The sequence below is a fragment of the Python bivittatus genome, unplaced genomic scaffold, assembly GCF_059951505.1.
Source record: "Python bivittatus isolate LINGU-HERP-01145 unplaced genomic scaffold, Pbiv_v1 ctg000220_np1212, whole genome shotgun sequence".
NCBI lineage: Eukaryota > Metazoa > Chordata > Lepidosauria > Squamata > Pythonidae > Python > Python bivittatus.
This window is the reverse complement of record NW_028277048.1, coordinates 19,261,212-19,285,444: the sequence shown is the minus strand read 5'-3', so window position 1 is coordinate 19,285,444 and position 24,233 is coordinate 19,261,212. Positions and strand designations below refer to the sequence as shown.

General features: G+C 39.9%; 1 protein-coding gene across 1 annotated transcript in view; it reads right to left on the bottom strand.

The window, feature by feature from the left end:
- Positions 1-24,233, bottom strand: part of MAP3K12 (mitogen-activated protein kinase kinase kinase 12) — a 104,658-nt gene that overhangs the window by 20,844 nt on the left and 59,581 nt on the right. The window contains exons 2-6 of the mRNA XM_088138018.1: positions 12,367-12,871; positions 7,793-7,976; positions 5,491-5,682; positions 4,243-4,401; positions 3,713-3,871 (exon numbers count right to left, since the gene is read on the bottom strand). Coding sequence (XP_087994144.1) covers positions 3,713-3,871; positions 4,243-4,401; positions 5,491-5,682; positions 7,793-7,976; positions 12,367-12,835 — 1,163 coding nt within the window. The 5' untranslated portion in view covers positions 12,836-12,871. The remainder of the gene's footprint in view (positions 1-3,712; positions 3,872-4,242; positions 4,402-5,490; positions 5,683-7,792; positions 7,977-12,366; positions 12,872-24,233) is intronic.

Below are 24,233 nucleotides of genomic sequence, written 5' to 3'. Positions count from 1 at the left end.
AAATGTGCATCAGAATTTTTTTAGGCTTGATTATTTTTTAATATCATTAACCCTATATCACCAAATTCAAGAATGTAAATTGATGTTTGTTATATATCTGATCATAGTTCAATCACCTTGAAATATGTGTTTCAGAAACTGGTTAAGGTATCGAAAAATTGGTACAGTACAGTAAAACCTTGGATTGTGAATAACTTGTTCTGCAAGTGTTCTGCAAGACGAGCAAACATTTCTAATAAATTTTAACTTGATAAACGAGCGATGTCTTGCAATACGAGTAGTATGTGACGACGAATGTCACGTGATCACAACTGAGCCAATGGTTCTTCTCTCTCGCGCTGCGGGATTGTGGGTGATGGCTTTGATATACAAGTGCTTTGGATTACAAGCATGTTTCCAGAACGAATTATGCTTGCAAACCAAGGTTTTACTGTATTTCAGTGTTTCCCTACTGAATGATAAAGAATTTGTACAACAAATGCAGGTAGAGACCTCACAATATTTTGATTTGAATTCAGTAACATCAAGCACTCAAATTTTTGAATGGGAAGCATATAAAACATATATTCAACATCAAATTATTGCTTATGCATCATACAAAAATAAGATTAAAAATAAAAGGGAAAATAATTTGAAAGATGAATTGAAACATTTATGGGCACCGATGGTTAGATGCCCGTCTACAGTTTTGTACAGAGAAATACAGAAAAAGAAATATGAATTAAGTACTATAATATCACAGCAGACAAAATTTATGCTAATATGTTTACAACAGAGATATTGGGAGAACAGTGAAAGGCTTGGTAATATCTTGGCTAATAGCTTAAAGCAAAAGAAAGATAGGGCAATGATTCCAATTATTAGAGGTGAGAGAGAAGAAATGTATAAAATTTCAGTGGATATAAATTGTCAATTTTTAAAATTTTATTCAGAATTATATAGTAAACCAGAGAATGTATTGAACAAAGATATAGAGTCCTTTTAAAATAAAATTAATCTACCACATTTAGATGACACACAAAAACAACTCTTATTTGCTCCATTATCTGAGGTAGAGATTAAACAAATAATTTTAAAAATGGCAAGTGGTAAAACACCAGGATTATATGGATTCCCTATCGAGTAGTACAAAACATTAATAGAACTTTTGGTGCCAAAATTTGGTCAAGTGCATGAAGAGATATTTGATAAGGGAATTTTATCACCAGCATTTAATCAGGCTTATATTACAATTATATCAAAAGCAGGTAAAGATCACACTCAATGTGATAATTATCATCCAATCTCATTGATTAAGGTCAACACAAAAATTTTAACAGCAGTGTTAGCAAATAGATTACAGCAAGTGATATCGTTCGTTGTTAAGAATGAGTATAAACTAAACCTATTCACAACGTCACTAGAGCATAGGGGTGGCAATGTGCAAGATGAATCTGGCCCCAGTCTCTCTTTGTGGGTCCAGGAGGCCTCAGAACCACCTTGATGAAATTCAACAGACAAATGCTGGATCGTGGATTTTAGATTATTTTAAACAAATCAACAGGAAATAATTTATAAAGCTTCCAAAGCTTGCTAACAGTAATGAATCCACCAAATCCAAAAAGGAAGGAAGGGAGGGAGGGAGGGAGGGAGGGAGGGAGGGAGGAAGGAAGGAAGGAAGGAAGGAAGGAAGGAAGGAAGGAAGGAAGGAAGGAAGGAAGGAAGGAAGGAAGGAAGGAAGGAAGGGCTGGAGGGAATAAAAAATCCACTTTGTCCTATTAGGTGATTTATGACATCAACAAGTCATCAGTGATCTCAGCTGCCAAAATTTTGTCTATTTCTGTGTACCATTTCAAACACATCCAATAATACCTGTTTTTAAACATCTCTTTTTAAAAAAGATATTTCTTGGTGTCCCCAAGGAATTTGTGAAGAGATATAATCTGGAGGACACAGTTTCTTTAGCCCAGATGTAAAGGAAAGGAAACCTTGATCCCAACAGATCAAAACTGAGCTCAACATATGAAAAGAGATGGATTCCTGGAAATACATAATTCATAACAAAGTGACATATGACATTTTGGGTTTCATATGACATAATTGGATTGATATATCTCTGTCCCCCATGAATAGAAGCCAGAGAAGTGTATCTAAAAAATACACTGCAGGGTTGTTGTTTTTTAAATTATATATTATGAGGAAGATAAGAGGTGGAGAAATTCAGACATCCTATTTGGTTTAACTGGGCCTTCAAATTCTATTGAAACATGAATATTGCTTTTCCCAATCTAGCACTCTTTGTAAATTTTAGACAACAATCCCCATCAATCACAGGTAGGATGCTGGAAGGTTATCAGATCTGTAGCATACTCCTAGAGAGCCCCAAGATGTGGAAAGCAGCATTGATATGGTAAGTACTCCATGTGGTTGCAATGGCAAATGATATATACAGTACTTCAATCAACATTCATTGTAGTTTAGTCCTATTTAAAGAGGCCATTCCATATACACGGCCCCCCCCTCAAAAGTATCAACTGGATCTCTGCAGGCCCAAGGCAAATAAATAAGATTGGAGAATATTGTGTCTTAATAGCCTGAGACATGTTTTTCTTCTTTAGATGGTCTTTTCTATATACAAAATTAGGTGTGGAATTTTTCTGAATATTGAGTTTTGTTTAGTTGGGTTTTTTAAAGGGTTTTTTAAAAAATTGGTGCAAAGTTGCCTTTTTTCTTTTTCATCCTGTTTTTCTTCTTTTTTTCCCCTAGTAGCTTAATGTAATTTTTAAAAGGTTTTCCTTTCCTTTCTTTCCTTTCCTTTCCTTTCCTTTCCTTTCCTTTCCTTTCCTTTCCTTTCCTTTCCTTTCCTTTCCTTTCCTTTCCTTTCCTTTCCTTTCCTTTCCTTTCCTTTCCTTTCCTTTCCTTTCCTTCCCTTCCCTTCCCTTCCCTTCCCTTCCCTTTCTTTTCCATCATTCTTTTTATATAATGTTAGGCTTCTTTTTAAGTAGTAGTACTTAATTGCAGTAAAAAAAACTTCCAAAAAATGAAGAAAAAAAATGAAACAAATTGTAAGACAACAAATAAAAACTACAGCAAACCTCAATAATTATAACACTGAAGTGGTCAAAGTATCGTGTATTTTACAAACAGTAAAACAAGAGTCGGCCATAATAAGAGAAATAAAATCATAGTGATTGGATAATAACAACTGCAAATAAAATGCATCTGAGTGACCTAGAAATCTGACTAAATACTGTGTTATTAGCACTGGCTGGGCATCTTTATAAGGAGAGCAATATAACAAAATGTGGGTTAATTTTTCAGGGACTCCTTCATCACAGGGGCAAAGTCTTCGTTTAAATGGGATACCCCAAAATTTCCCCTCAGCTTCTAGTTTTATACAATAAATAGTCATATTGTTAATTAGTTTATATATAATATTACAAACTCATAACTAAGTTTGTTTAAACAATATTAACTGTAATGTTTTAAAAAGTTAATAAAACTATATTTAAAACTGTAATACTAATTATAATAATAATAATTTCACAGTCAATGTGAGACTAATTTATCTGTGACTCCAGATTATTTTTTTTTAATATGAAAAAGATGGGGTGCATGCAAAATTTTTGTTTGCTTCAAGCTATAGCTGAGCAAGGCTAATTCTGGAGGCCACGTCCTTTCCTCCCACAACCTGTCCCAAGGCTCTGAGAAGTGCTATAAGTTGGGGACTCACCAGCACTGCCTCAGCAGGATCTTGAAGCCATCTGGGCAACTGGTAGGCACAGGTAGGTGGAGGCTATTACTGCCCACTCCCCAGATGATGGCTGAGGAGTCCACATCCTTGTAGGGAATCTCTCCTGTCAGCAACTCCCAAAGAACGACCCCAAAGGACCTGGGGGGTGAAATCAAAAGTCAGCTGAGAAGAGGAAGCCTCTGGCATGGACAACCATCCTCAGTGGGCTTCCCCTTTTACACTCTTCTCTAGCCATTTCTTCTTCCCAAGTAGGGTCTCTACCTATGTGAATATACAGATGAGGCTAGGAGTAATTGTCAAACACATCTGGAGGGCACAAGGTTAATCTGTGCATGAATATGCATCTGTTTCTAGATCAGTGGTGAAAGCTGTAGTCCAACACATCTTTGTGTAGGTAGCTATTGTGTGGATGACAGAAGCCAGAGTCCAACACATTTGGCGGGCGCTGGGTGGCACTCAGACCCTCCCCACTCTCTCCATTGCCCCTCTTTTGGGTTAGCTCCCCTCACCAGATGTCGACCTTCTCAGAAACAGGCTCATTCCGAATCACTTCAGGGGCCATCCAGGCGACGGTGCCGGCAAAAGACATCTTGGTGCTCTTGTCACTGAGCTCTTTGGAGGTGCCAAAGTCAGAGATCTTCACCACGTCATCATACGTGATCAGCATGCTACAGGAAAAAGAAAAGAAATGGAGTCCAGTGCTCCTTCTGAGACTCACCCAGAGGCAAAGTGCTCTCTTCCATCATTTAGGGGAGATGATCTATGGATAAACCCCTTTGTGAAGAAGGGGTTTTTTTTCCTCCTCCAGGGAATAATAATAATTTGTTAAATTTATATGCTGCCTGACTGTTAATGACTCTGGGCGGTATCTTCCTTGAAGGTAGCAGATGATTCTGCCATAGAAATCCAAGTTACCCTATTCTCTACCTCTATATTTTGTTGAATGGCTCATCAAACATAATTTTTTCCTTAGTTATTTACAATTTCATCAGAGCAGCTGGGCAACCCCAATTTTGCCTCCTTGTCCCCATGCAATTCTGCCGTGTCTTATTCCTAAACCAAGATTCACACAGATTTTTCTTACTGCCCCTGGACTACAAAACACCTGGCAATCGCAAAACAACAAAGAGGGCAAGGCATCGTTACAGCCCTTGCTCTTCTTATTGCCTCAGCAAAGGTAGGGGTCTGCTAAGCGTTGGCTCTGACTGAGAAAACAACGCCCTCATCCACCCAGACGGACTGCATGGCAGCTGCTGACCCCCATCATGTTTTTTGACTGATGGCGTGGGAGGGCCGCACCCTTCTTGGCAACCACATTTAATTATGGAAGGGTATTGCTCACATCTATTCTTTGGCATACTTTTGTCACCTTCACCATTGTCTTCTCTGAAGCCTGGTTTAAATGGTAAGCTCTTTGGAGATAAGGACTTTTTTGTTTGCTTATTTACAAAACTCTGCAAACCCCACCCCTCAAAATACCAGAGGTGCTAACCCATTACAGCAAGGGTTAATGCTCCTGAATTGTAGTCAGGCCTGAGAAAGAGTTGTGGATGAAACCACTGGCAGGGAGGCAGAGCAGACATCAAGCCTTCCCCATAACTAACATTCTGAAAGAGATTTTGAACCTTCCAAAGTGATAGGCTTTGTTTCAGGAGGAAAAATATACTTCAAACTTGCCCTCAGTAGCCCTGAGTTTTTCCCCAATGCCTCCCTGGCACCATGTTAGTTTCCTGGAACTATTTGGCTTCTCTTCTTACTTGGGTGACTTGAGGTCTCGGTGGATGATCTTATGCAGGTGCAGGTAGTTCATGCCACCAGCGATGCCCATGGACCAGTCCACCAAAAGTGAGGGAGTGACTTTGCGTCCAGCACGTAGCACCTCATACAGTTGGCCCTGGGCACAGAATTCCATGATGATGCAGTAACAGGGAGCTTGGGTGCACACCCCCCTGCAAGGCGTGAGAGAGGATAGGGAACAAGGGAATGATGAAATGCTAAGGAGGACCAGCATGACACTTAACAGCGACAGAGAAATAACACCAAATACTGCAAGCTTAGCATGCTCTTTGAGGAGGTATTGTAGAACGATGAGAACTTGGGGGACAAAAAGAGCCAGGATTCATTTCTGCCATGTGCCCCAGCAGGAAAGCCTAAAGTTGAATATGTAAGATAGGCTGCTATTGTTCAGAGACAAGCCAAAAGCTTTCCCTAATGCCAGGAGGTACTTGCGGGAGATTAAGAAGTTGCACCATCTTCCTCCAATGGTAAAGGAAAAGATTATAGTTTTCATTCCCACTCAATGTTTCCATTTTTTCACCCAAATTAGTCAGCTTGCTGTGGTTCAGGAAAACTTTTTTTCCGGGACTTTTTTCCTGCAGTAGCAGGTTGGGGGCCCCTCTGCAAGCCTTCATTATGGATTGAACCATTGGATATATAAACAATCATTTGCCTATTATAGTGGACAGAGGGAATGGCCTTGAAGGACAGGAGGAAGAGCCCCTACCAAGGCAATGGTCAGATAAATGGGGCTTGAGCCTGTTCCAATAAAGCAACTTGAGAAAATGTCTCAGACAAGCCATTCCCTAGTTCACATGAAGATAAAGGGAGGGAGGAGGGAAACACATTCAGACTTGCAAGATTCTGTTACTATAGCTGTTAAAATAAAAGTAGTCCTGATCTATATGGCATTGGTTTCTTATCTGGTCTACCCTGTAGGGCTGACATCTACATATGAATAGACTACTGGAATATGAAATGCTGTTAATAGACAGGCCAGCTTTCCATGCTTGGTGACCTCCAGATATTTGGAACTACAATTCTTAGTAGAGCCAGTTTGGTGTCGTGGTTAAGGCATCAGGCTAGAAACTGGGAGACCATGAGTTCTAGTCCCATCTCAGGCACAAAGGCAGCTTGGGCCACTCACTTGCACCAGTCACTCTTTCAGCCCCAAGAAGCAGGCAATGGCAAACCACTTCTGAAATCTTGCCAAGAAAATGGCAGGGACTTGCCAGGAGTCAACACTGACTCAAAGGCACACACAGAGACACACAAATCTTAGAAACACCAAGCAGCTAGGAAATATAAAGATTGTAGCCCAACATATCTGGAAACATTAGGTTGGTTCTACAAAATTGGAATTATGGGGATTGTAATTCCAACATTTGAAATAGCATTACTTATTTTATGCAGTATTACTTTCCTGTTTCTTTCAAGCAAGAATCAGCTAGGGTCACACTGGATCCCAAGAAACACGGCAGAGCCAAGATGAAACCTAATTGTGATGCAATGACCATCACAATTCAATTTACATTCATTCATTATAGTTAATATGATTACTTTTTGAGTATCCAATAATCTCCTCCTGCCATGTGAAAATTACAACTAGATGGCAACATCTAAGGAGAGGCTGAGGACAGCACCCAAGACCTTGTCTCTCAAGGTTTCCATCTCTGATTTAAAGAAAGGCCAGGGCCAGGATTGGGAAGTTGTGGTTCCCAAAAAGACATTATAATAAGTGGGACATGCACCAATTGGTTTCTTTCTCCATATAATATATGGCCAGGAATGCAGGTGATCAAATGCTGCGTGCTATATGTGTTCACGTATGAGGGAGAGGGAGTAAGTTATGGTCCTTGACAAAGATATTTGCCCTGTCCAACCATCCTCAGAAGGAAGGCTTCATTCTTAAGAGAGGTGTCAGGCCCAGCCCAAGAACAATGGTGAAACAGTCCAGTTGAGTTAAGTTTCTTTATTTGCTTACACCATATAGACAGACTACATCTATCCTACAGCAACTTGCCAGACTACATCTATACTACAGCAACTAGTGGATATACCCTGGGAGGTTCTAGGGAGTGGCTCTCCTGAACCTCTTGTGCTTCCCACACTCCCCCTGTGGACTGTGTTGTCTTTTGCCTCCTTTCCCTTCCTGGAAGGCACCCCCTCCTTCCCGATAGCCTTGCTCTCTGTTGCTGTCCACCACATCACCCTCCTCTGCGTAGATGCATTCCATCACAAGAGGCAGTGCCATCTCCCTCTTGCCAGCCCTGCCCCACTCACTTGAAAGTGATGATGTTGGGATGCTTGAGCTTCCGCAAATGTTTGATATCCGTCTCCTTGAGGTCTCGCACCTTCTTGACTGCAACTTCCTCCCCATGGAAGCGTCCCAGGAAGACAGCACCTTGGGCCCCACTGCCTACCCATTGCAAGTCCATGATCTCTTCAAAGGGTACCTCCCATGGGTCTGCATGGAGAGGGAAAGAAAGCGGTAGCCATGGGTTGTTCAGAAGAAGGCAGACTTTCCACCCACAGGACAAAAATTCCTGCACAGTGTCATGCAGGAATAACAGAAGCAGTGCACATTGCAGGAACAAATGAAAACACTGCAAAGACATGGCATTCAATAAACTGAGAATCCATTTTAAAAAATAACATCAACCAGGTTTCTAGCCCTTGCTAGTATAAAGAGATGATGATGATGAAGATACCACCATCAGTCAATTGCAAAACACAGCTTTACTTGGAACAGCTCACATCCCGCAACAATATCTTTAACACCATCAAACAAATATCTGTTACCAGAAGAAGCCACTGAGCAAAAATGGAAGATATTTTCCTGGAAGATACTCACAAGAGATGAATTGACAAGTTGCCCCGTCTTAAAATATGCTTGAGAAAAACAATAGCTGGAAAATTCATGTCCAAACTGAAAATTCCACAGCCAAACTTTTGGCTGATTGTTTGGATCCATCTGGAGATTTCCCCCACTTAGAGTGATCTTTCCTGATGCTTCAAATAGCAGCCTTGTTAGGGCCTAGTCCAAAAGCAGAGAACCTGAACCAGTATGAGAGTTGGAGTTTCTTTGTCTGCAATACCAAATTGTGCTGGATGCTGTCACAGCATAGGCATTTCAGAGAGGGGAAGCCTCCCCCGCAAACCCCATCTCTTTCTAAGTCTCCAATTTTGTACTTAATCAGAAACTGGGTGTGATTGCTCCCAGCTTCCTCCTGAATGAAAGAGCATGGTCCCTCCCATTTTGTACAAGGTAGATGGGAGTGATTCTTTTCAGCTGTTTCTTGGAAAAGAAAGTCTGCTTTTCTTAGTGTGCAGGAGTAAGTAGAGAGCAATTACTCTCTATCTACTCCAGCATATGGGAGCTGAGCTTCTTGGATGGGGACTTTCCTGTGGTCCCCTGAACTAGAGGCAGAGGCATTGTAGACCACATTTGGCTCATGGATCAGAGTTTTTGGTCCCAAGCTTCATCATATTCATCTTGCCATTAGAACATGGTCACTCTTGCCCCTAAATTCTATTCAGATATTTCTCCAATCATATTTTCTATTGGTTTCCTTTCTTTAGTTCCATGTCTCTATCACCCAGCATTTTCTTACTTTCAGTCTTATTTCACAGCAACTCCCATATAGGAGTTCTTTTTTTCCTTCACCAATTCAGTCAAAAGGCTTCCAAGCACAACTTTAATATAGATGAAGCAAGGCATCTCATATTTTCATTTCCTTAGAAATTAAATTAAAGTTTTGGTGCATTCCTTGATTAAACTTTTGTAGAGCTGATGGGAACCAAAGCTGCTCTAGAACTATTTTCAGGCCCATGGCAGCCATCCATGCATTGAAGCAGACCTGTTCTATCATGTGACTCCTACTAGTTACTAGTAAGATTTTCAAGGCTATAGATAATGGTGTTAATATCTAGGAAAGCACTTTACTATGTTACTATATTTACTGTTCCATTAGTATAAGCCTGTAGTAATCCAGTTATCCATCTGAAGTCACTTCTGGTGTCACTTTTATTCTAAATCTCTTCAGACTATTTCCACTAATCCACCCAATAAATTAACTCTAAACCAGGAGGATCATGCTGCATTTGCAGACAATATGGAGCGAAAGCTGTGGAGAAGGTATGGCAGCTCCAAAAAGCCCTGGAGGAAGCAAACTCTCTGGACCGTTTTTAGTTGGGCTTTAGATGTGGGTACAATATTGATTGCACTTGTGGATGACCTCTGGTGAGACTGGAATAGGAGTGGTATGATTCTCCTGGTCCTGCTTGATCTCTCAGTGGTGTTCAATACCATTGATAATGGTATCCTTCTAGACTGTATCTTGGCACCTTTTGTTCCCTCCTCTGAGGTCGATTCTAGCTGGTGGCAATAAGCAGTGAGAGATCTAGCCCAAGGCCTATGTTGAGCCCTGTGGGATCCTTTGCCAAGGATCCCACAGGGCTCAACCCACTGCTAGTCAACATTTACATGAAGCTATTCAGTTATTTGTCACACAGGGTCAGGTGTTATTGGTATGCAGTTGACACTTAGCTCTATATCTTGACCCTGGCTGGATAAGCAATGCCACCGAGATTCTGCCTCAGTGCCTGGAGGATGTAAAGGTCTGGATGGGAAGGAACAGTCTGAAATTCAACTGTAGAAAGTCCAAGTGGCTCTGGCTTTAAGGACCTTCCAGTCACCAAGATTACCATATTTAGTTCTTGATGGAGTTGCACCATCCCAAGTAGACCTTGTTAAGTAATTTGAGGGCTCCCCTGGACTCTCAGCTCCTGCTTAATAAGCAGGTAGCAGCCATGGAATAGGAAGGCTTTTGCAGAAATCCATCTTTTGTGCCAATAGCATCCTTTCCTAGTTTGGGAGGCTATAATCACAGTCACTCATACTCTAGTGACCTCCTGCTCAGACTATTGCAATGCACTCTCCATGGGGCAATCTCTGAAAACTTGTTATGGGTATCATAACCCATATGGTCAGGTCAAAACCTGTTATGGGTGTCATTTGCCAACATAATGTCTCTGCTCTGCTACTAATAAGATTCTGGATGCAACTCAAGGGGTTGGCTGTCATATATAAAGCATCACAAGGTTTATGATCTGGTTACCTTTAGAACCCTTTCTCTTGTTGCGTCTGTCTGGCTAGTAGGTAAAGCTGGTGTGTTCCAGATTTGAGCTGTAAAGTATTGTCACCTTGTGGGAACTAATGGAACCTAGGAGGTGTATGTTCTCTGTGGCTGCACTTATCCTGTGGAAGAGGACACCCCCCTCAAAAGTTTTGAATGGCCCTGACCATGTTGGGCTTTCATAAAGTTGTGAACACTTGGCTCTTCCAGAAGTAGAGCGTAATGGCTTTAATCCTGTAGTCTACCCTAATGGTAGAATCAATAGGATTGGTTGGTTATCCCCCCTGATACAAGGTTAGGTAGTATCATTGTTTGCTTTGTTATTTCTGTTGCTTTTATGAGTGTTTTAACCCTGTTATGTGAGCTGCTTAAAATTCCATCAGTGATTGAGGTGACATGCAAAATAAATACTGTAAATGGTCATCTTTTTGGCTGAGAAGAGGAAATAATGTTTTGGGCATCTGCAGTTTTTTACTTTAGAGTCATGACTCCTTCATTTGCACTTCTCCTTAGAAGCTGCAATGTTAGGCTTTCTCTGATTTTGGGAAACTTCAGTACCAAAGCAGGTAATAATCTAATCCTGAAACTCAGCTGACTTGTACCCGGATGCTTAACCATCAACACAACTAGGGGCAAAATTAGGGGCAAAATGTCTATGCCACACTGGCCTGGAAATAAAAACTGGGAATTCAAATTGCAGTACAATTACCATTTGGAAAAATTCCTCTGTAGGATTTGTTGTAAGACTAAAGAGTTAGGTATTTTTGAGTCTCTAACAGTTCATGAGCTAACTGGAGCATTTGGCATTGACTAAAAAGTTAGTTAACTAATGTTTTAAGGATTCAGGGTTCAAAGGCAATATTCTAGATTGGCCCCAGAAATAAACTGGCAAATACCGTAGCTCTGTTAAGGTAGTTATAATTACGCCCATTTGGCTAACACCCATTAAAATTCTAATTATGGCATTTTGGATCAAATTCAATTTCCAAACAATATTTAAAGACAAGCTTTAAAGAAGCTTCCTATATAACAATATTATGAATCGTCACCAGAGCCTCATTCCCCATAAGCACAGTTAGCCTGTAGACTAAATTTATGACTAAATGTGCTACTAAAAGTTGCATCCAGACACAGACACAACCAGAAAATCAAGGGTCACCATGTTCTTGTGGGCAGTGATGGATGAAAAGAATCATACTACAAATCACTGACTGTGAAAGAAAACCTTGATCCAAACTGAGTCCTAAGTCCCCCATTGTCCCCATGTCTCACTGAGCCTGACAATTGCATTTGGGAACATATCTTGAAAATAGGAATATAGGAAATTCCTTACACTGAATCAAACCACTGAACTCATATCATTCACATCAAAGTGCTGTATCTTCCAGATGTTTTGAACCACAACTCCCACAACTCCTTGCTGTTTGCTAATGTATACTGGGCTGATGAGAACTAGAATCTGAAGGCTATGGAGTGCTCCAAATTACCTACTCCTGTTTTAAACTCTGGAAACAGTTCTCCATGATTTAAAGAAGGTTCTTGCCCAGCCCTACCTGGAGATGCTGTGAACTAAACTTGGACGCTTCTGAATGGAAATCATGGGACCTAACACTCTGCAATAGGCTTCCCTTCTTGGGCTATAATCTGAAGTCATTATTGTAGGATTCTTTCAATGGACAACTGCCAACTCTTGCTCCTGGTGGCCACCAAGTTCCTCACCTTCCTGCTGCTGTTTGTGTTCGGTGGAATATGCTTTGCCAATCATGGTCCAGACAGGCTTGAGGCAACCAAAAAGCCCTTCCAGAAAGCCACTCCCTGACTGGCAGTGGATCCGTACTTGGTCAGCATGGTAACGGGTGGGTCGGATCTCAGGATTCCCAATTCCAGCTCCTGCGCCAGCCCCACCACCCCCACCACTACCAGCTTCGTTCTCATGGAGCTGCAGCACACTGTTGGCAAACTGTTCGTGGGCCTCCTCACTGGGGGTGGGACTGTGCCCACTGCCTCCACCTCCACTCCCATCTATGGGCAAGACATCCCGCAGCACACACTGTGTGGGCGTCAAGTCCTTCTCAGGGGTGCAGTCCGAGGCATCTGGATCCAACTTGCGGAGGGAATTCTCAGTCAGGATAGTGTTGAAGCTGCCAAAGGAGGGGGAAGGCGTGCGGGTCTCGTGCAGGCATGCCATGATGATGCGTATCTCGGAGTAATGTGCAGCTAGTCCCTAAGAGGGAGAGAAAGAGAGAGAATAAAAGGGTCATGAATAAGACGACTAACAGGAGTCAAGAGATTGTGGGATTTGCGAACCAAGTTTTCACATTAATAAGTAACTTGTGAGATGGAATATCAAAACCAAATTGGAACACAGAACTATTCCAGTACCTGATAATTCTTCCCAGCTGCTGCCAACTGAAAAAGTTTGAATTCCTATATCACTTGTTTACAAGGGACTGTCAGACTGTAGAATTCACTGTAGAATTTAGACTGGGTGGAGAGGGGCAATAGCTGCCAATTTAGATGGTGCTGAAAGAACCACTGGACCAAATCATGGTGGACAGTGCTCAGACTAATGGCCATACACTATCTGCAGAATGATTAGTAGCATCTCTTCTGAAATAGCAGCTGTGGAGGAACTGCAGTGGAAAAGGGTCATTACTCTCAGGGCTGCTTGACTTGCATCTAGTTGGCCTGTGTGTGACACAGAAGGCTGGACTACATGGGATCCTGGTTCTATCTGGTGGGACTCTTACATTCTTATCACAGCGAACACTTGGGCTGTGTAAATCCTTCAAAAGAGGTGCTTCAGAATAGGCAGGAATGCACAAAAGCATCTCTTTTTAATCATTCAAGCAGCCATGTTTTTTTCCAAGCTTACACAGTTGCTTCTAAAGTTGCTCCTGACTCTTTCGGTATGAGTGGGCATATGCACCCTCTTTGCTGAAAATGATTGTACATGCACACACCTGCAGAGACAGCAAAGAGAGTCTGGAAAAAGAAGTGCCTGCAGGTCTGGAATATTATGTGTGGATAGACTGGCTGAGTGATGAAAAACTGGTGAGCAAGGAAGAGAAAATGTTCCTCTCATACGGTTTATTTGCTAAAAACTGCCCACTCTTTAAAGCTGCTTTTCAGACTTTGAATAAAAACACACATGGAATTTGGAATCTAATATGGAATCTGGCCCTCAGAATGCTCTGATGAAGATTCTCTGCTAGTTGGGCTCCATATCTAAGGCTGTAAAGCATGCTTCCTCTAAGCCTTGTTTCCAAGCCATTAGAGACCTAATCAAGCAGCCTGCATCTGTAACTCAGAAGGGTGATTGGGATGTAGGCTACATTCCTTCCCAGAGTTTACCCAAAATAACCAAAGTGGAAATTTAGTAATCAGAATCTTTGCATTATCAAGGTTCCTGATTGTGCAGAGCTCTGTAATGGCATTTAGCCAAACTCAGTTATATTTCCATTTCAGATCTTTCAGAAAAGCAGAGGATGTTTGAGGATATAGGAACCAGAATGAGAATATGCATCTCTGTCATTTCATTTGTTATAGGTTTATAGTGTTTATGTATTAATTCATCCAAGATTATTTTAACCTGCCCCCTTTCCTCAAGGCCTCTTAAGAGATAATCATGGAATCTTAACAGTTGAAAGAGACTTGTATGTTTTGGAATCCAGTATATAGACTTATATATTTAGAAGAACACATATTTAACAAAGGCACCAAAGACTCACACGTGGATCCTCTTGTACTGCTATTTCCTATGACAAAAACCCGTATGATTTGTGAGGATACAAATCATGCAGGAATGCAGCATTTAGTATTGCACAAAGGCCAAATTTTGGTGGTTGGAGGAAATCCTTAAGCAGATGTGAAGAAGAAAATATAGATAACTTCATATATGAACTAAAGAAGAAAGACATTACTGTAATATCTATTTTAAAAAGTGCTCAACTCTGGTTATAGAAATATGCTTCAATGTCTAAAATAACGTTGTACTTAAAAATAAATCTGACAAAGAATTTAACTTTGGAAACGATTTCTAGATTACAATTTTATATGCGGATTTGTACCACATCCAAAAATTTGGTTTCTTTTTACATAAAGTCTTCATATTTCAGCTTTATAGGATTTTCTAATAGGTTATGATTTCTACTGTGCTGACTACTATTTCTGGCATTTTTATTCTTAGAGCTCAATACTGATTTTTAGTTTTTAAAAAGCAATATAATATACTCAATTATTTACAATTAATCAATGAAATAATTTCTAACACTTGTAAATTCCCTGTTTATACATTTATAGCCTACTTTTAATCCCTTTTTTCTCCTTGGTTTACTTATTCATCTTTTAAAATGTTCAATAAAATATATGTAAAAAGAAGTGCCAAGTCTGTGAATTATATAAAAATGTATAATTATCTGTACATTCTGAATATATGTTGCCTACTGAAACATATAAGGATAACTTTAGGAACAGGACAGGCAGAGAACAAGACTCTACAAATCCTACCTCTCTTTCCACCAGGTTCAAGCAGCTCATGCTAACCCTGTCTAAAATATGTAGTCTTGGGAGTTACCATAAAAGGCAAAAGGGTCTTTGAATATTATTACTGCTCATAAACAAACACTTTAAGAATTGATTTCTGAACTGCATATTCTTTTGCCCCACATTTCAGATGCAACCTGTGGGAGAAGATGCCCAGATGGTTGAACCATCAGTTGATGTGCATCAGAAAATAGACATGAAGCCACTAGAAAGCAATGCTTTGACATGTGATGGTGAAAGCAGCTTTGCGTGTGCAAACCTTGCATTTCCAGCTCCTCTGGTGTCCCCAGATGCCTTTTCTCATTTTTATTCTCCAAGTGCATTAGCTGTCAATTCTCTCTGTTTCTCTTTTCCATGCTTTGCTTTCTCTTGTAAGTCAAACTCCATACCAAGGTAAGCAATCCTTTAAAACTGGTGAGCATACCTCTCATAAAATGGGTGGTACAGGAAAGGGAGATACCACTGTGAGTATAGCCAGTCAGAAGATACCCATTGAATCTGGGTATCTGCAAAGGAGTAAGGTTGTTCACCACACCCCACTTCTATCAGCTTATTTTTTCCTTTTTTTTTTTTCTTGGAGATGTATGCATGCTCTACAAAGAGTTAAAGTATAAGCTAAGTAGAAGATAAATATATACATATCCATCACATTATTCCCTTTTGTGTAAGCAGTGTTATGCACAGAGCAGAAAAGGAGTAAGAAATAGCAAACTAAATAAATTAAAGGCAAGAGAAGGAAATTTACACCAAGACCATTCATTATACTTTTTCATACTTTTCTATCCTTGCAAACTATTCTTGCTTCCACTACAGACCTCCTCCTACACTGCTTTCAGTTTTTTGAATTTCTCTCCTATCTCTTTTTCAGGATCTCATCAACTCCATGCAGCCACTTGCTCTGCCTTCCCCATCCCCTCGCCACATTTGTTCTTCCTTTGTATATTTGTTTTGCAATTCAACCCTCATTCATTCTCTCTGTATCATCAAACCACCTCAACCTGTTTCATTGTGGTCACTCACTTTTGGATTCAACCCACACCCATTCATTTTTGATCCCATCTCTTTTTTACACATACACTTTTTAACCACAACATTCAATTTACTTTCATGTCTTAAAAAGTCTCTATCCATTTTCCCATCTTTACTAAATATTCTGCCAAGGTACATAAACTCATTTATCTGATCTAATGTTTGCCATGTATGTATAATTTGTAACTGATGCAACCTCTCTAACTCAAAAGATCATTTGAGTTCTCAGCCAACAACTCAGCATCATTTGGATACAGAATTACACATACATTCATGTCCCAACCAACATACCTCTAACAACACAACAACATTTCTTATATTTTTATCCATAAACATATGAACAACCATGTGGACATCAGACATTCTTGCCTTCTCCCTGATCATTGTTGAATCATTCACTAGGCATTCCATTTATTCTCATGCCTGCTTTATTTCCATCATATAAAACTGTTATTGCATTCAGTAACTAAACTTCAGCTCCCTATTCACACAAAACATTTCATGATTCAAGCCTATTTATTTTATCATATACTTTTTCTAAATCAGCAATGCAGTAAACTTTCTCATATTCATATATATTCAGTGACTTGCTGAAGAGCAAAAATCTGGTCTGCACACCCTCTGCAAGACATAAAACTGCACTGCAATTCCCAAATGTTGCTCATTGTCATCTCTTGTGACTTTTAAATTTGAATTCTGCCAAACACCTTTCCAGGCACACTTAGAAAACTAATTCAGCGGTTTTTGCATTCAGTCATTCTACTTTTCCATTAGGAGGGGAACAATAAAGACATTCTTCCAATCATCAGGCGTGGATCCTGTGTTCACTGAAACTTTTGACAAGTCACACAGTTGCCCTATAACCATGTCCATACTTTAATATTTCTCTAGTTTTACCATCTACACTTGCAACCTTACAATTTTTTAACATTCTCACAACATTTATGACTTCCTTTTCTTAACTTTTTTAACTCTTTCCTTGTTTAGCCCTCTTCACCCATTTCTAAAAGAAGGGGGCTTTTTTACAAAATTTCCATCAAAATTGTTCTGCATTCTCTTTGCCTCTTTTAACCCTAACTGTTCCTCACTAAATTTGATTACATTTTTTGCAACTGTTTCTCTCCATATGTTACGTGGACTCTCCCCCATGCACATTTTTTTGCAGCAGCCTCTTTTTTATTCCTTTTTCTCACCCACAGCCTCTTTAATTTCATCATTCCATCAGACATAATGGAATGTAGTTTCATAACATAATGCCCATCGATGTAGCTCCACACCCTTCTGTGGTACTCGATCACTTAATTCTTTTCTCTCTGTTGCAAGCAGCTCCACGTCATCTTTCTCATGTCCACTGCCATTCCTTCTTTGGGAAAATAATCTGTCTGTATTTTCTCATTCAGGACTCCAACATTTTCTTTCTGTAGTTTCTGTTCTTTAACTCTTGTTCCTTTTCTTCCATGTCCATTTTCCCTAAGATCCTCTCTTGACCTGAAAAATAATGGCCAATCACACTTCCAGAACTGCTCATCACCCCCGTATCTATCATTAATATTCTCACTCTACATCATAAGCAACCGAATCAATAATGCTTTTGGATTCATATTATTTCCTTTGCCATGTATAGAGATACCTATACACAAGCTTAAACTACATTCTTGAAAAAGCAGACCCTCTTTCCTAAGCAAATAGTCATCAAGCACTCACCATTCTCACTAGTTCTGGGGTTTCCAAAGGGGCCAATACTTTTTTTTTTGCACTCCCTCATCTCATTCCCATCCATCCATTCATAACACCTAGCAGAATAATTTTTCCCCTTGAATTCTGTTCGTTCTGAATGTTGCACAGGTTTTTTTTCAGAACTTGACTCTGCTTTTTCCACTATCATAGAACAATCATCAACATAAGGATTCCTAATTTCATATACACCAAAAACCTAGATAATACTAGCTTCTGACATACATGTTAGCCCCTCCATTCATAATTAGCCCTACACCTTAATTTATCTGCACATTCATCAATTCCACTGCACAAAATCAAACCACTTTCATCCAAATCTATTACATCCTTGTCTTTGTTTCACACACACACAACATATACTGCTTTATTTCATTTGTTAATTCATGCTCTTTACTACATAGAACTTTTACATTGCAAATTGCAGTCTTCTATACCCGATGGTCATCATCAGATGGGCCCACTGATATTGACCTCCCCTCATGGCTTTAATCAGCCAAGGTTTGCACATAATGCTTTTTAGTAATATAAATAAGTTGTGGACTATGTTACCAGCCTTAGACATACCTGTGCTACGTGTAGCTTTCCCAGTTAATGTTAAGGATGGTACCATTCAGTTTGGGCACAATCTGATCAGTATGTCTTAAGTACAACTGAAGTCCAGTTTTACTCCAAGCATTACCAGATTATTTTACGCAAGCCACAACCTGTAACCTAGGGTAACTTGCAAGCCAATATATTGTTGCCTGCATCTCACCAGCTAGGAGGTATATGCAACAAATCAGGATACACAAAGTAAAAGAAATCTCACAAAAGAGACCATCAAGAGTAAAAGGAAGCTTAAGGTCAGGGGACGCCTGGGAAAAGACACAAAGCTATCTATAGGAGTCCTAAATAAATGGCTGGATTAACGAGATGAATTCCCCAGAGGGGAAGAAGTAGGAAGCTTAATAGGCAGCCCCCCTCCCAAAATAAAGTGGGGAGAAGAATGAGAGACCTTTAGAAAGGGCACTCAGAAGCTTTAAATGTAAGATACTGCATGCCACAACCAATAAAGATGGTTCAAAAGTGCCAAGGGGATTGTATGCTCAGTATAGTGAGCAAGGAAAGGAAAAAAAAGGAAAGTAGCATCAAAAGATTAAAAGGGGCATAACAATAAAAGGAGAAGCCCCAGTGCTTCTCTTAGCTTTGGGCAGTACCCTTCCCTACAAACTGAGATGGGGTCAGCTGCAAGTCTTTTGTCTTCTTGTCCATATTGTGCATGTGTTTGTTTAGTGACCTTTTAAAAGAAGGTCTGAAGTATATTTTGCATCTTGATATTAGATACTGGTAGAGTTAAAAAGGGGGATAGAAGTACAATCAAGCAAAATGTTTTTAGGCAGACTGCCTTTGCACATATGTTTAACCCATTTATTTGGCACTTGCATTAATTAAAACAAGGACATTAATATTTCACATTAATTAAAAAGAGAATGAGGGACCTGTGACTTGGTAACAGACCTTGTGAAAAGGATTTTGGAGTAGCAATTTATTAGACACCAAATATGTGGCAACGTATTGACTCACATGGCTGCAAAATAGGCAAATGCAATTTTAGGGTGCATCAGCAAAGTACAATTTCTAAATCATTAACCAGATAACTGGAGAAGTTCAGAGAAGGGCAAGAAGGGTGATGCTGGAAGTAGAAAATAAGCCCTATGGAAGGATCTGGGAATATTTACAGTAGTTTTTTTCAATGGGTATGTGATAATAACTCAAAGGATATCATGCAGGAAAAGTACAAGACCTATTTTGCTCATTCCAGGGCTGAGGGCATGGAATAATAGATTAAAGTACAGGAAGGTAGATTCTGCTTGGAATGCTGGAAAAAGCTCCCTAGCAGTGAGACCTGTTTGATGCAATTATCTGGGAGGCAGCGGGCTCCGTTTTCTTGTTTCAGGCAGAGTTGGACAGGCATTTCTCATGGAGTCTTGCACTGAGCAGAGAGCCGGACATAATAACTGAAATGGCCTCTTTCTATTCTACGATTCTATTAAAAAAAACATGTGCTAAATGCATCGGTTGTGTGGCTCTTTTAAAAATTATAAACACTGGCTGTTTGGAGGCCTGATCAAAGTGAAAATTGCAATGCAGGCTGCTATTAGCCCCCAAAGGGAAAAATCCAACTGGTGTGTAACTAAAGATGGTCACAGTAGGATCAAAAAAGCAAAACAAGAATGAAACATGCAGACCCACACCAAAGTTTGAGTGTTTTCACAGGGCTGTCAATATCGGGCTTTGGGGCAGAGGCCTGGGGCCCCACTCAACAGATTGAACAGGAAGGCCCCACAAGACACATAATCATATACAGAAGTTGTTTTATTTCAAACGGGAAAGAAAAGATGACAGGCTCTTGTTGGGAAGAAGATAATTCAAAGTGCTCTTGGCAGACAGAAGGCATGACAGTGGGAGAGAACAGAGGGCGATATTTTGAAAAGACAGTGGGGAACCGGCTTTTGACTAAAACATCTGTGTGTCAAGAATGCAGAAGGAGACCCCATCGAGAGGAGATTTTTGTTGGCTTCCCTTTGTGAAAGATCAAGGCCACTCTTTCTTTAGTTTATAAAGGAAGAACTGCATCTGCAACTGACCTTAGATGGACCTCAAAGCACTGAATTCTTATTATGCCCCCAAACTGACTGCTGCCATTATTATTATTATTATTATTTTTAAAAAAGCAACACTTAACAGGAGAGAAACCCAATCTGAAAAGCTAAACGTAAAGTACCTTGGCCTTTTGAGAAAGACAGAGAAAATATCAAGCTGTTGAAAAACTAAGGGCCAAATGAATACTGAACTGGTAACATTTTTACACTCAAACAGTATTATGTCTGATGCTCTATACATCATAGTATACATCTTCTTGTGAGCTTGCAAATCTAGATGGCCAACTCTGCAAATCATTCCTGAAACATCAAGTATGATGACTTCTCATGAGTGTTTTCAAGTTTTAATTGTCTTTTAGCATGCATGTAACCGCTATCTATTTTTGCTTCGATTATCTACATATATGAAATATATATAAATGCATTCAGAGTATAGATGCATTCTGGAATGTAGGCTACCATCCAAGGTGTATTTATGTTACTCTTTTAATAGATAAATTGTCCCATGAGGAAGAACAGGAGAGAGGGGGCAGCATGTTAGAGTTTCCTGTTCAAGTTCCAGCAAAATTAGTTTTGCTCACGTGCTTGGACTTTTAACATATACGTTTTATAAATGTAGTGAACCAATCTATAAACTCTCTCTATAGCATTCCATTGTAAAATAATCAATTCTCTTTCTGCAAATGCATTAAAAATGGGGCTTTGGAAAAGTGTGGAGGAATTCTAATTTGTCACATAGTAGACAAATAATCTGTTGCATTTAACTTGATGACTTGAAGTCAGGTAGAGTTTAAAGCTGATACCAGCACAACCCATTCCTTTGGGTAGCTGTCATCAGTTTTACCAAACTAAAACCCTGAAGTTTCTTTTTATAGATATGCAAAATCCCTCTATTACCAGACAGAGTATTTTATTCCATGTACTTGCATCCCATGTTCAAGACACCTACCCAGAAAAGCAGATTTCTAGTTTGGCAACGTAGGTCACATTACTGCAAAACATCACATACGTATCACGTGTGTATATATGTATCATCAAAAGAATACACTCCTCTAAACCCAAAATAAGGCAGATACAAATCAGTGTTCATTGCTTGTATATTATTATTTATGATTCATTCAACTCTACATTAGCTTGTACATCCAGTCAACATCTTCTTCCCCATGTCAGCAAATATCTTAAATCCATAGCCTGCTCAAAAATATGGAAGTCACCTGTGTTTGCAACCTTACGGAAACATAACATATTCACCTGAGGTGTCTCTTTAGTTGGCATTAGTGTGGGAGAGGGGAAATACAAAATTTCAGACCATTTCCTGCTGAATATATTCAGAAACAAATTATCAATATATTCGTGGGATTTTTAATCACACCTGAATCCTGAAAATGTTGCATTACAAATCAGTTAGCGCTGATTTTTAAAGCAAAGGGGTGTGTATCTTTGGCAGGCAAAATCAGTAGATGTACACATTTTAAACTGTTTACTTTATTTGTAACGATAGTCACTCAATATGCAGAACCAATGAATTGGCCAGAAATACAAGTGATTCTAGGAAATATTCATATATGATCCAAAATCCATATATGATCCTGGACAGAGGGAGAAGCAAAGCCTGCTGGCCTTGTTAAATTCTTCTGCTGATATTCATACATCCCAAAGGGCCAGCAGTCACTTGAAGTGGGCCTCTTAAATTCGCTGTGAAGTGCGGTCCTTAATTCTCTGCAGGGTGACAGCCTGGGCTCTCTCCAAGGTGCTGCATCCATCAGCCATCTGCCTCCTTTGTTGCCTGCACACTCCCTGTGGGTTTGCCAATTGGAGTTGTTTCTGATACTTGTTTCTTCCTGTTCACAACATACACAAGCAGGCAGAGAAGGGCCAAAAGATATGCACAGGCCTAAAATACTTTTTAGGCTAAAACAGTCAGAAACATGCATTGACTTAGACCTTGACAGATGCTTAAGAAACTATGAAGATGAATGCACCCCCCCCTTCTCTACCCCTTTCTGTAAGATAGAAAGAGAACTAAGCACTCTGTCTTCTTTCTTTCTTTCTTTCTTTCTTTCTTTCTTTCTTTCTTTCTTTCTTTCTTTCTTTCTTTCTTTCTTTCTTTCTTTCTTTCTTTCTTTCTTTCTTTCTTTCTTTCTTTCTTTCTTTCTTCTTCTCCTCCTCCTCCTCCTCCTCCTCCTCCTCCTCCTCCTCCTCCAGCTCCCCCCCTCCCTCCCTCCCTCCCTCCCTTCCCATTTTTGCCATCTTTACAACTGAAGTGGACCAGGAGTGCAACACTCCATTTATTGCACAAAAACAACTTTTTCATTATCTGGAATGAAAAACTCTGTGGAAGCCACAGACACATGCATTTCTTCACAACTAATTATTAGCCCACAAAAATATATCACATTTCTCTAGCTTGCATTTAAGGGAATTAAGAAGCCTCCCGGAAGTATCCAGCAGGAATCAGGTGCCTTGCTTCTTCTCTGAGAGAAAAGCCAACTGGCAGGAGATTCAAAGCCATTATTAGAAGGAAATCTTGCTATTGGTTAATACCATGTTACTAGGCACCAGCATAACCCAGCCAGTCTAATTACTCTACTTGTTATTTATTTAATCCTCTGAAATGTGAACCTGATTGAAAGATTTAAGACAAATCAATCTAGAGCTGGGGGGGCATAGAGATTGTTTAGACAGACACCCAGGGTTGAAGCTTAAATACAGCCAGCTTAGACAAGAAATGCAGACCAGAGGATGGATAGTATGTCACAAATAATCATTCGTTTTCCTTTTTAATCTTCTAGTCTATCTTTTTCACACAGTGAAATTCTGTTTTGTTCATAAACAGATGGAGGAGAAAGGATAGATAAGTTGATACAATCCACTCTTGGTGGTGCAATATTTGGCAAGTTTTGGGGTGATGAAAAAACTCAGTCACCACCTTGGTCAATGCATCATTTGCTCACTCAACATACATGTTAGAGATGATAAAAAATGTTTGCATTTCAAAAAGAATAATAGAATATAAGGATTGGAAGGGACCTTGAGATAATCTCATCTAACCCCCAATGGATTCCTGTCCAGTGAAGGAATCCACCACTACTGCACCCCTGAAAAATGCAATCTGTTTAATACTTCCAGACAAGGTGAGTCTATCACCTCCCATGACGGTCTGTGCACTGTTGAAGAGCTCTTGCCATTGGGAATCTTTTCCTGATGTGAATTTAAAACTACTTCCTTGTACTTTAAACCTTTTGTTTCTTTTCCTGCCTTCTAGAACAACTCTGAACAATTCAGCCCTGTCTTCTACATGAAGTCCTTCAGGTGCTTGATCTCTATCATGTCTCCTCACACTCTTCCCTTCAATGAATAGCCTTCAACCATTCCTCGTAGATCTTTCTTTCCAGGCCCATTTTTATCTTGCTTGCTCTCTGAACATATTCCAGCTCATTAATGTCCTTCCTAAAATGTGGTGCTCAGAACTGGAGGCAATATTCTAGATGTGGTTCAACCAATGCAGAATGGAGAAGAATGATGATTTCTCTGGATCCTGACATATTTCTATAGTTCTCTTGATGCAACCCAGAATTGCATTTCCTTTTTCTGCTGCTGCATGATAGTGGCTTATATCCACTTTGTGATCAA